General features: G+C 55.4%; 1 protein-coding gene across 11 annotated transcripts in view; it reads left to right on the forward strand.

The window, feature by feature from the left end:
* Window positions 1-12,260, forward strand: part of UNK (unk zinc finger) — a 32,378-nt gene that overhangs the window by 17,458 nt on the left and 2,660 nt on the right. For 5 of the 11 annotated variants that reach the window (XM_034640011.1, XM_034640014.1, XM_034640013.1 and 2 more), the window contains 14 exons: window positions 83-142; window positions 562-771; window positions 1,634-1,810; window positions 1,963-2,093; window positions 2,495-2,630; window positions 3,211-3,328; window positions 4,280-4,364; window positions 5,585-5,727; window positions 6,155-6,355; window positions 6,917-6,982; window positions 7,474-7,648; window positions 8,572-8,673; window positions 8,819-9,007; window positions 11,640-11,821. In XM_034640011.1, coding sequence (XP_034495902.1) covers window positions 83-142; window positions 562-771; window positions 1,634-1,810; window positions 1,963-2,093; window positions 2,495-2,630; window positions 3,211-3,328; window positions 4,280-4,364; window positions 5,585-5,727; window positions 6,155-6,355; window positions 6,917-6,982; window positions 7,474-7,648; window positions 8,572-8,673; window positions 8,819-9,007; window positions 11,640-11,821 — 1,975 coding nt within the window. The remainder of the gene's footprint in view (window positions 1-82; window positions 143-561; window positions 772-1,633; window positions 1,811-1,962; window positions 2,094-2,494; window positions 2,631-3,210; window positions 3,329-4,279; window positions 4,365-5,584; window positions 5,728-6,154; window positions 6,356-6,916; window positions 6,983-7,473; window positions 7,649-8,571; window positions 8,674-8,818; window positions 9,008-11,639; window positions 11,822-12,260) is intronic. The other 6 variants (XM_011225773.3, XM_034640017.1, XM_019800341.2 and 3 more) reach the window with 2 other exon arrangements.

Below are 12,260 nucleotides of genomic sequence, written 5' to 3' on the forward strand. Positions count from 1 at the left end.
TAGTGTCTCTGGGAGGAAGTAGGCAGACAGGATGATAATTTTCTGACTCAGTAGAGGAACACCTTGTGACTTGGGCTTTCAGTTCCAAAGTAGCAGTCTCCCCAGCCCTCAGCCTGGAGCTCCAGCCCTGCTCCTGGGACAGGTGAGACCCCCAGGGATTGGCAGGCAAACCTGGGCAGTAGAGGACCCTGCAGGAGTTTGGGAGAGGTTCCTCATGCTTTTGTTTGCAGCCCTTTGCCTGTGATCAGCAGTTTGGCCTGGGAAACCTCAGGGAGGGCTCACAGAACTAAGCCACTGGTTAAGCCCTCCACTGGCTGCCATGGCAGACAGCTGACTGCTGTGGTCTGTGGTTCTTTCTCTTCAGGCTGGCTTGGGATCTAGGTCCTGGGAAGGGTCTGGATGCTAAGGTCCACCCTTAGCTCTGGGCCTCTTCTGGTGTCCTAACAAACTAGCACCCCCAGAGTAGGGCCCTCAGAGGACTTGGTGGCTAACTTCTTGCTGGGAAGCAAGGGGCTTAAGTCTCTGCTCCTGGCCCACCCTACGTGGGGGCTCTCCCTGCAGGTACCTGAAGGAATTCCGCACGGAGCAGTGTCCACTCTTTGTGCAACACAAATGCACTCAGCACCGGCCCTACACCTGCTTCCACTGGCACTTCGTGAACCAGCGACGTCGCCGGTCCATCCGCCGTCGGGACGGCACCTTCAACTACAGCCCCGACGTCTACTGCACCAAGTACGACGAGGCCACAGGCCTCTGTCCGGAGGGCGACGAGTGAGTGCCCACCCCCTGCAGCCCGCCGTCAGAGAAGCCTCATGTTTCCTGGGTCAGGTGCCCTCAGAATAGGCCGGGCAGAGTCTGAGAAGCCAGCCAGAAGCTGCTTTGGGGAGTACTATGCAGCCTGGCCTGCCTTCCTATGGCCTGGACCTGGGCTCAGATCCTGCCATCCTCTGGGGGAGGCCCCTTCTTTACCCACTTTTGGGAAACCCTACACAGGCTTTTCTTCTGCTAAGTAGGAGAAGAGGCAAGCCTAGGGACATCACTGAGAGGGAGCATTTGTTGACCCTGCTTGTTGGAGCCTTGCAGAGGTGGTAATGGGAAATGCTGCCGGGGGTATGGGTACAACGAGATGGGTACAGCTCACTGAACCATTCCTGCACTCATACTTCTCCCAGAGGTCCAAAGCTTATTCCCTCCCACCCCCTGAGCCCCCTGGCCCCAGCCTAATAAAGCACTGGGGCATGAGAGGGTACGCCCATGCTTTGAGCAGGCCGTTTTTCTGTGGACCCCTGCAGATCCAGGCAGCACTTGCTTTCCCAGGAGTGTGCGCCCCCCCCCCCCAGAGCTTCTCTTCAAGTCAGCCCAGGGCCCTGGCCAAGTAGCCTCTGAAAGGACTTGATGAGCAAGCTGAAGTGGGAATCCTGGGCCCTGATGGGCCCCCATCAAGCTGCAGCATCCGACAGGTGGTGGGAGGGGGGTTCTGTTACCGCGGCAGGGCCCATCACTGCTGGCCTCCTGAGTCAGCGCACCATCTGGGTTGTGGGGAAAGCCTTCAACAGGGAGGGAGGGGGAGGGCAGGGGCTGATTGCCTAGGCTCCAGGGGCAAAGGTGAATGACACCCCCCCCAACGTTTCAGGTGCCCATTCTTGCACAGGACCACAGGGGACACTGAGCGCAGGTACCACCTGCGCTACTACAAAACTGGAATCTGTATCCACGAGACAGACTCAAAAGGCAACTGCACCAAAAACGGCCTGCACTGCGCTTTTGCCCACGGGCCCCATGACCTCCGGTCCCCTGTCTACGACATCAGGTGGGCTGGATGCCATGCTGGGCTCATGGCTGTGGGCCAGGGTGGGGCCTGGCTGTTGACATGGGAACTGCCATAGATGGAGTGCAGGGACTGGCACTCTGCTTCTCCCCTCATGCCCCGTCCCTGCTCTCTGTCCTCTCCTTTCCTCCCAGAGAGCTCCAGGCCATGGAGGCCTTGCAGAACGGCCAGACCACAGTAGAGGGCAGCATAGAGGGCCAGACGGCTGGGGCTGCGAGCCATGCCATGATAGAAAAAATCCTCAGTGAGGAGCCACGGTGGCAAGGTAAAGGTGGCCCCACAAATGGCCGTGCCTCCTCCTGCCAGATGTCTGTCCTCTCTCCTCTCCTGCCCATAGCTGCCCTAAGGATTGGCTCACCACCACTTCTTTATCCCACCTTACATCCAACCATAGCCCTTTCATTTGGGGGCACTTCTGGGGAGTTTCCCCAGACACACCTTGCCCTTAGGTATGTTTATATACAGTGTTCTTGACCCTCCTGAGGTTGCCCTTTTAGATCTTGTGAGCCTTGAGTGTCTCCAGTGAGGGATGGTGTTCTTATCTCTCTCCTGGGTCTCAGTCTTGGCGTTGGCACATGAGGAGGTGGCCTGAGCTCCTGGACCCCTTCCCAAGTGGCTTCTCCTGTCCTACCTGCCTGACCCCTGCCTCTGGCCCCCCTTGTGTAGAGACTGCTTATGTGCTGGGGAACTATAAGACGGAGCCGTGCAAGAAGCCCCCGAGGTTGTGCCGCCAGGGTTATGCCTGTCCCTACTACCACAACAGCAAGGACCGGCGGCGGAGCCCCCGGAAACACAAATACAGGTCCTTTGGCCCAGGCAGGCCAGTCATGGGAGGGAGGGGTGGCAGGGAAGGGATTGTGGCAGGGGCTGCTTCCAGTGTGCTCGCAGGGAGGCCTGCAGGCCAGCCCTGGGGATGACAGGGTTTCAGGGCCCAGGTATAAGGGGAGGGAGTAGTCAGGATAGCTGAATGATGGGGAATCCTCTGGGATCCTCCTCTAGAATGAAATGAGGATCTTGGGTCAGACAACCTCCAAGACCCCTCCAGTTCTGATCCTGAGGAGCGACTGCTGGGGCCAAGCCATCGTGTGGGAAGTGTGGTTCTGGCTATAGTCTGGGTCTCCTGGGGCTGCAAAGTGCTTGGCGGAAGGAGACAGAAAGTGTCCTTCTTGCTAATAACAGCCATGCTGTGCCACAGAAGCAGAGCCCGGCTTCTGGCCCCAGTAAGGCTCTCACTCTATAACTCATCTTTTCTCTTTGTGAGCCTGACCCTGTGAAGCCTGGAGAGCAGAGAGGGACCCTGAACAGGCATCTAGTTGGCATTCCCCGGCTCTTAATCTTTCCCTGTCCTTCATCCCTCTGACCCCACCATCTAATTGGACTAGGTCATCTCCGTGCCCGAACGTAAAACATGGGGACGAGTGGGGAGACCCTGGCAAGTGTGAGAATGGAGATGCCTGCCAGTACTGCCACACCCGCACGGAGCAGCAGTTCCACCCGGAGGTGGGCATTGGACTGGGGCTGGGGCCCTGTGAGGTCTGTGGGTGGCTTAACCTGCCCTTTTGGGGAAGCAAGGAAAAAGGAAAGGAGGGCCTGGGCAGATGTGGGCAGAACTCAGGCTGACACCATCCTGGAAGAGGCCCCCACCCACGCAGTGCCTAAAGGAGCCCTGTACCCTAAGTTGGTAACTTGCCTTGTTCTGAGCCCGTAGTCCCTGAGCAGTCCTCTGTGCCCAATTTTGTTTCCCCCAGCCTCCTGACAGGGAAGGCATAGTGACCTGGCCATTCAGGGCTTTGTACCACTCATGATGCTTATAATCCAGTGACATGAGGATTTAAAAAATAAAAGCCCCTTCCAGGTGCTGTGTTTCACATCAGAGCTTATGGTACCAGCAACCTCCCTGTTATACTTCCCCTGCCTAGTGGGCCATGTCAGTGTCCCAAGATCTGGTATAGGGTAGATAGAGGCACATGCTGTCCATGGGTCAATGGAGGCTAGGACATCCTGAGATAGACATTAAGGACAGAGGCCACCTTATGTGGGTTCTAGACAGCAGGGTGGAAAGTTAGCTGTAGATCCCAACTCAGAGTGCCCCTTGGTGGGTGGGTGCTTCCTGTGATCTTGGCTTCCTTAATGCCCAGAGGGACATTTGGAGGTCACAGCCCTGGCCAAGACCCTGAGTGGAGAAGCAGCATGGAGAAGATCTTTTTGTGAGGGCTGAAGCAAGGCTGGTTGAACCTGTGACCCCAGAAGGGAGGGCATCCTTGGCATGGGGGTGTCCATGTCTGGTTCAGGAGTTTGAATATCAAGAAGTCAGTAGGGAGAGACTTCGGGAAGTGGCATGGAATGGGGAGCAGAAAGGAGATTACTAAACTAACCCTCCCATGTTGAAGGCACCTGTGCTTGCCTGTCCCTCTCTGTCTAAGCCTGACCTGCCTCTGTTCTACCCCCCAGATCTACAAATCCACCAAGTGCAACGACATGCAGCAGTCGGGCAGCTGTCCCCGAGGACCTTTCTGCGCCTTCGCCCACATAGAACGTATGCTGTTCCCATTGCCCTCCCCTCCCTCCTCCCCTCACCCTCTGTTCAGTCTCAGTCACAGGAGTGGCCTCTCATCTTCCGGCCAGCAGCGGGCTCTGTCCTCACTGGAAGTTCTGGTCCCCCCACACACACCCCCCGGAACTGGCCTCAAACCCTGGAGCTTCCAAGGTCGTGAGACAGAGATCAGGACCGGGCCCCTGGTCAGGCACTCACAGTCCCAGGCAGGGTGAGGCGGCCTCCCAGAGCCAACTAGGCAGATCTCAGCAACCACCCCGTGCCACATCCATGGCAGACGTCACTAATTGAACATGGCGCTCCGTCCTGCTGAGAGCAGAGCTGTCCGATGAAAATATACCGCACCCTTCCTCATGTCATTTCAGATTTTCTAGTAACTGTGTTTTTAAAAAAGTTAAATTAATTTTAACAATATATTTTTAGTTGATTAAATACAAAATGATAATTTCAAAAACAGTGTAAAAAATTGGTATTTTACTTTTTTTTTTTTTTTACTCCAAACTAAGTCTTAGAAATGTGTTGCACACTCGAATAGGTAGATGCAGCACGTTTCAGTTCAGAGCAGCCCGTCATAGCCCCGCTTGGCTCGTAGCTGCTGCGTTGGACAGTGCAGCTCTCAGTTCTTACATTGTACTCCAGACCACCACTGCCCCTCTCAGAGATGGAGCTCAAGTTAAAGCTCGTGTCCACCACAAGCCACTGCTCGGATTGTCCTTCACCTCTTCTCAGGCTCAGGCCTTATCTCTGGGATTAGAGGGCCCTGGGAGGGGGGAGTATATTCCTGGCACGGGGTCATCCCCAGCCATGGGCAGCTGGGCCCGCTGATTGAGACAACACAGAGAAATAATTAACAGCTCAGGCTTTGGAGTAGTACAGATCAGAGTTCAAATCCCAGCTCTTATGTTTCCTAGCTCCACCACCTAGGGAGATTAACCTTACCTCTCTGAGCCTCAGTTTTCTTATCTGTAAAATGGAGACCACGATATTATTTGCATCTACTAGTCATTGTGAAGAGTCACAGTTAATACAAATTGCCTGGGACAAAGTAAGTGCACAGTATGCAATATTAATAGAAAGAAGGTAGGAGCCTTCCCTTTGTGTACAGAGGGTGCATGATCTCCTTTGAAAAAGGCCCAGATGTGTTTTTGGAGGGACACAGCTGGCACAGGAGCCTGCTGACACCCTGATCCTGTCTCTTGCAGAGCCACCCCTCAGTGATGATTTACAACCTTCTTCAACTGTGTCGAGCCCCACTCAGCCGGGTCCCGTCTTGTACATGCCATCTGCTGCCGGAGACTCGGTGCCCGTGAGCCCCTCCAGCCCGCATGCCCCTGACCTCAGCGCTGTACGTGCCTGTCCAGGGAGCGGGTGGGCACTGTGCCTAGCCAGGAGTCAACACCCGCCTCTAATGCCCCCAGTTCCCTCACAGCCTGTGCTTGGAGTGGGGGCCCTGGTATTTTGCCTCAGGCCAAGGGTTTCTACTCTTTCTGCCCCAGGGTTTTTTTGTCAAAATCTGGGGGAAGGTGGTCTACCCAGAGCCTGTGTTGGTCAGCCTGAGTAGAGCTGGTAGAAGGGACACAAGCCTTCTGTCACACTGCCCCATAATTTCCTCATGAGGTTCGGGGTCCCTGCACGGTAATTGCTGCCCATTGGCAGATGAAAACTAGAACTGAGCCCCTTGCTGAAGAATCTCCCTCTGAGGAGGGGATGGAGGATGGGCCATGCTCCAGCCCACATTTTGCCCACCAAGCCACTCCCTTTCTTTTCTGCAGCTCCTCTGTAGAAACAGCAATCTAGGAAGCCCATCTAATCTCTGTGGCTCCCCCCCGGGCTCCATCAGGAAGCCCCTGAACCTGGAAGGCATTGTCTTCCCTGGGGAGTCGGGCCTCGCCCCTGGCAGCTATAAGAAGGCTCCTGGCTTTGAGAGGGAAGACCAGGTGGGAGCCGAGTACCTGAAAAATTTTAAATGCCAGGTAAGGGATGTAAGGGGAAGCCCAGTGAGGTTAGCCTTCTCCCTGCGTGGGGCAGGAGGGCTATGGGGAACATGACTGGGAGCTAGGAGGCCCCCGTCTTCGGCCTCTGCAACACCAAGCAGAGTGAGTGAGGCCATCCCATCTTACACATGAAGACAGAAAGGTTAGCATAGCCAGGTACCTCACCCTGTCACGGAGCCAGTTAATAGAGGAGCAGAGACTCCTATCTCGGTCTTCTGACCCCATAGCTGGTCTTTCCCCTGCCCTGTGCTGCCTTGATGGAGTGGCAGGGCCTTGGGGAGCAGGACAGAGGGTCTCTAAGTGGACTTACCTGAGGTTTGGAGTCACCAGGGAGAAGAGAAATAGCTTCCCTGGTTCCTAAGGTAGGGAAAGGAGTAGGGGTGGGGAGGGAGAGCAGGGTACATGTGTAGAGGGGAATTGCATGACAGGTGCCTTCAGCCTTAGTGGGCCATGGCAGGTTGATGCTTGGGCGGGCTCCTGGATTCAGGGGCCCTCCCTAGCACCACATTCATCTCTTGTTCTCTGACTTTTCTCTCTCAGGCCAAGTTAAAACCCCACTCACTAGAGCCCAGGAGTCAAGAGCAGCCTTTGCTTCAGCCCAAACAGGTATGTAGCTCTTAGCCCCCTTTCTCCCCTTCTGGCACTTGCTATTGACAGGACAGGCCAGAATCCCAGGCCTTAGGGAGTGGGGCCACTGCTTTCCCCACAAGTTGAAGGCAGGCTAAAGTGGGGCCCCAGCCTCAAATCCAGAGAGGGTGGGGTCAAGCCCTGGAATCCCTCACCTCTTGGACTCACTCATCAGTCAAAAACAATATTTCTTGAGCATCTGTACTATGCTAGGCACTGGGATGACTTCTCCCTTCCCCTACTATAGGACTTAGGGTGAGTGGGCCCTGCAGCCTGCAAGCCACAGTTTTCCAGCTCCAGCCTCTCAACAAGGTGTTGAGTGGATGGGGTCCTGTCTGGGCATGGGGGAATCCGGATGAGAGCTGGGATGCGCCATTTCCTTCTGCCCCTCCCAGCCCCCATCTCTAGCCCCTGGCCATGGCCTCCATGAGCGGGCATCCCATTGCCTCCTCCTCACTCTCTCGTTGCAGGACATGCTGGGCATCCTTCCCGTGGGCAGCCCCCTGACCTCAAGCATCTCTTCTAGTATCACCTCCAGCCTGGCAGCTACTCCCCCTAGCCCTGCCGGCACCAGCAGCGTCCCTGGCATGAATGCAAATGCTCTGCCCTTCTATCCCACCAGCGACACGGTAGAGTCAGTCATAGGTAATTAGGCCATTTCTGTTGCCAAGTCCAGGACTGGATCTGGAGTTAGAGAAGCTAGGTCTCTAGAATGAGATTCAGACCAGCGTACTTGTCACTTTAGACATTTATCTTGGGAGAGTCAGAGGGTGGGCACTCTGAGCCCTTTGAAAAGGGAAAATGAGCCCAAGGTGTGGTCCATGACTAGCCCTCATAGGAAAATAGCCCTCCGGTTTGCTCTGTTGTGCAAATTTGAAAGAGATACCTCTTCCTCTGGATGAGTGCCATCTCATTCCACAACATAGGTCATCCAGCCCTCATTCATCCTCTCACTAGGTACTTTTGTGTAGTGAACAGCCTACATAACTGTCCTCAGAGTTCCTGGTCATTAGAAGCCACTCTCCGTCTCAGCAGTCATTTATGGGTGCTACTTTGTGCCAGAGCCTGTTTTAAGCACTGGGGTGTTAAGAGATGCAGACAGGGGTGTTCCTGCCCTCAAGGAGGGATGTAGTTCCCAGCCTCCCAGGCTAGTCCCGCAGAGGCCAGTGGATATTTGTCCAGGCACCTGCTGTGCACTAGCCACTGAGGGCCCAGAGGCTTACTTGCCCCCAGAGAACTCAGGAATGAGACATACGAGCTGTAACAGCAGGAGACAAGACCTCTGTCACAGTCAGGAACCCTGCATTGGGTCCCCTGGAGGTATCAGTGAAGGCTTCGGAGAAGAGAGCCATTAGAGCTGGACTTGGTGAGGCAGACAGCACAGGGCATCCATGTTGGCCGAGGAGCAGCCAGGCAGGCAGAGGCTTGAGAGCAGGGGTCTAGTGGGACTGAGCGTGAAGAGGAGGCAGTAGAGGGCAGGTGGGTCCTGAAGGCGAGGCCTGGAACCTCAGGGTGGTGTGGCCTCTCAGGAGACAGGGAGGCTCACACCCCAATCTCTCTGTCTCTAGAGTCTGCCTTGGATGACCTGGACCTGAACGAGTTTGGGGTGGCCGCCCTAGAGAAGACTTTCGATAACAGCACTGTGCCCCACCCAGGCAGCATCACAATTGGTACTGGGCAGTGGGCAGGCAGCACGTGAGGGAGGGCTCCTAGGGGTCCAGCCTGGCCCAAGGTGGACAGATGAGCTGTCCCCTGCTGGTGTGGCTCCACATAGCTTGCCCTGATCTCGCTGGCCCTCCGGGGCCTCTCTTCCAGGCGGCAGTTTGCTGCAGAGCTCTGCACCCGTGAACATCCCTGGCTCCTTGGGCAGTTCCGCTTCCTTCCACTCAGCATCCCCGTCCCCTCCTGTCAGCCTCTCCTCACATTTCCTGCAGCAGCCCCAGGGCCACCTGAGCCAGTCAGAAAACACATTTTTGGGGACCTCAGCATCACACGGATCTTTGGGTAAGAGGGGGTGTGTGTCTCTGAGACCTGGGGCAGGATCCGGGCTTTTGGAAAGTGCTTTTGCCACTTTGTCCACAGCCAGAGGCAGTGCAGAGTGGAGGCTGAAGCAAGTGGTTGATGGCTTGGAGGCGGGCCGGTCCCTGCACTACGTTTCCCTTAGCTGGGTAAACCTAGACAAGCAACTTAGTCCCTCTCAGTTTCTTCTGCTTCAAAGTTTGTGTAATGGCGGCGTCCTCCTTGTAAGATGGCAGTGAGACTGGAATAACGTGAGTGAAGTGCTGGGCAAAGGACCAGTGTGCAGTGAGAAGCACGGGCCTCAAGCGCCAGGTCTCGGTGCTGTTCATGCCAGTGTGCTGGTTCCGCCCGGTCACCCAGAACTCGGAGGCAGGCTCACAACAGCCAGCTTCACAAGAGGCGAAGGGAAGAGTCTGAATAGGCTCAAAGTGGCCTTCCTGGTAAAAAGAGGCGCCAGGCAGACCAGCTGTAACCCCAAAGGCTGTTCGGTGAATACAAGCGTTAGAACGATCTGGACTGTGGGTTCTGGAGGGCACATCAGTCATAGCCATTAGAAGCAGGGTGTGGAGAGCCACGGGCTCCACCACTGCGGGCAGGGTTCCCTCTCGTGGGGGGGCTGGTATGAGTATTCACTGAGGTAACACGTGAAACAGCTCAGTACCCAGCCCGCCGCCTCTGCTCTTAGTTCCCCTCCCCCAGCAGCTGTGGGAGGAGATCAGGAATAACCCCCGCCGAGGGTGCTGGGCTTCCTGGTCACACTGAGCCTGAGCCTCTGAGCCACGTTTGACACTCTGACCAGGTTGGGAGCGTCCTCACCTCACTGCAGAGATCAGGACAGCACACTGATTTCTTAGCATCTTTCCAGTTTTAACGGTGGCTGTTCTGTTTTATGTTGAGTCTATCAGGTTTAGATGCTTTGTGTTACATTTGTCTGACTCTTATTCTGGAAGCATCTGGACTGTAGCCCTGCCCACTGGCCGCACATCCCTTCATTGCTTCTCCATGTAGTTACCGAGCAGAGTTCTCTAGATGCACTGAGCTCAGCAGTCCCTGCTGGCACGGGGCCATGGTCTAGTCGGGGAGGCAGAGGAGCACAGACCTTAGAGCGTACTTAGGGACTGTCACCTGTTGTGTGGAGTCAAAGGCCTGGGTTTGTGATTCAGAATAACAGAAGGGACCTGACCTGGATGTGGTTGAGAGAGGAAGTGGCTCCTTTCCAAGAGAGGAAATGCTACCTGGCTGGAGCAGAGGTCCATGGGAAGAGCTTGCTGCTGGGACTGTGTGGTGTTGGTTCTGAGTTCCCACCTCTGAGACAGGGCACATAGGCTCGTAGATTGTGCACTTCTCAGGCTCTCCATGAGTCTCTCACATTTTGGGTGCACTTGTATTGCCTGGAGGGTTCTGGAACATCCTGGCTGGATTAGTGGGGAAGAGAGTGAGAAAGAAATTATTAGAAGGACATGTGGGCAGAATAAGGCCGGACGTGGGTATGGCTTCCCTCTAGAAGACAGGGGCTGTCCTGGGGGCCACAGAGCAGGGCACAGCAAAGGACTGCACAAGCGTGTGGCCGGAGGAGGGTGCAGCTTAGCTTATCGGAAAGAGTAAACCTTTGGAGTCAGATGCCCGGACGTATATTGGCACCACTATTTACTGTTTGTGTGTCTGTGTGTGTGGTTTTTTGTTTCTTTTTTTTTTTTTTTTTTTTAAGATCTATTTATTTATGGGGCACCTGAGTGGCTTGGTCAGTTAAGCATCTGCCTTCGATTCAGGTCATGATCTCAGGGTCCTGGGATCAAGCCCCACATCAGGCTCCCGGCTCTGTGGGGAGTCTGCTTCTCCCTCTGCCCTATGCCCTGCTCATGCTCTCTCTCTCTCTCTAATAAAACCTGAAAGAAAAAAAGATTTATTTATCTGAGAGAGAGAAAGAGAGCATGGAGGAAAGGGCAGAGGAAGAGAGAATCCCAAGCAGACTCCCTGCTGAGTGTGGAGCCCGAGATGGGGCTCAATCCCATGACCCTTAGATCACGACCTGGGCTGATACCAAGAGTCAGATGCCCAACTGACTGAGTCACCCAGACGCCCCTACTGTTTGTGTGATTCTTAGCAACACATTGTGTCTGTTTCCTTGTCATAAAACAAAGGGAATGAACCCAGGGCTCCCTGAACTCCTGCTCCAGCTGTGCCATCATCTGAGGCTCTGGCCTGCATTTTTGCCCCTGAATCTCCTCCCGAGCCTTACAGAAGTTGGAAGAAGGCTGTCCTCCCTCTAGCCTAAAAGTCAGTTCACAGTCACAAATTGTCACCTCTACAGACTGCTCTCTGTGATACTTCCCAAGGCCCCTGAGTCATGTTGTGAGGCAAATGATGGGAGCCTCACTTTATAGGTGAAGATGCCAAGCCTCAGCAGTTAAGTGCCAAACGTTGAGAAGCAGGTGGTACTACAGTAGGTCTGATGCAGCTGTGGGTTCTGCACATTCCTGTGAGATCCCCAGCCTGACATTGCTGAAGCCTTGCACAGCTAGCCCCTTGAAGCCCCCCAGACGGGTGGACGGGACGAGGGCCTGGGCCCAGGCCTGAAGCTCTCCGACCTCTAATGTCCCTCCCTTTCCTGAGGCAGGTCTGAACGGGATGAATAGCAGCATCTGGGAGCATTTTGCCTCTGGTAGCTTCTCCCCAGGCACTTCCCCTGCCTTCCTGTCAGGGCCAGGGGCCGCTGAGCTGGCCCGGCTACGGCAAGAGCTTGAAGAAGCCAACGGCACCATCAAGCAGTGGGAGGAGTCCTGGAAGCAGGCCAAGCAGGTATGGGGCCCGCACACCCACTCGCCTTTCCAGGGCCTGGTTGGCACCAACCTGAGCCCATCTTACACAGAGCAGGTGCAGGGGTGGGAGGGCAGGGGTCCTGGAGTTTTATTCACTCTCTTCTCCTGTGGAAACACTTGCTTTGCCAGTCAGGACCCTGGGGTGGCTGGTGTCCCCGGCCCGGAATTCCCACTGTGAGTTACTTACTTGGTTTGGTCCCACAGCACTGCTGGCCTCTCCCCAGAAGCCCTGACTTTCGAGGGCTCCAGGTCCAGAGTTCTAGGTTCTGAGATGGTTCCTCTATCCAGCTGCAGCCTGGGTGCTCCTGCAAGTGCTGGCCAGCAGCATGCCCAGCTCTGCCTAGTGCTGCCCTGCTCTGTTGGGCTCAGCCCCCTTCCCTGCCTCTAGAGGGTCTCTTGCAGGCCCTGACATCTCTCTT

The sequence above is a fragment of the Ailuropoda melanoleuca genome, chromosome 13 (assembly GCF_002007445.2).
Source record: "Ailuropoda melanoleuca isolate Jingjing chromosome 13, ASM200744v2, whole genome shotgun sequence".
In the NCBI taxonomy this organism is placed as follows: Eukaryota; Metazoa; Chordata; class Mammalia; order Carnivora; family Ursidae; genus Ailuropoda; species Ailuropoda melanoleuca.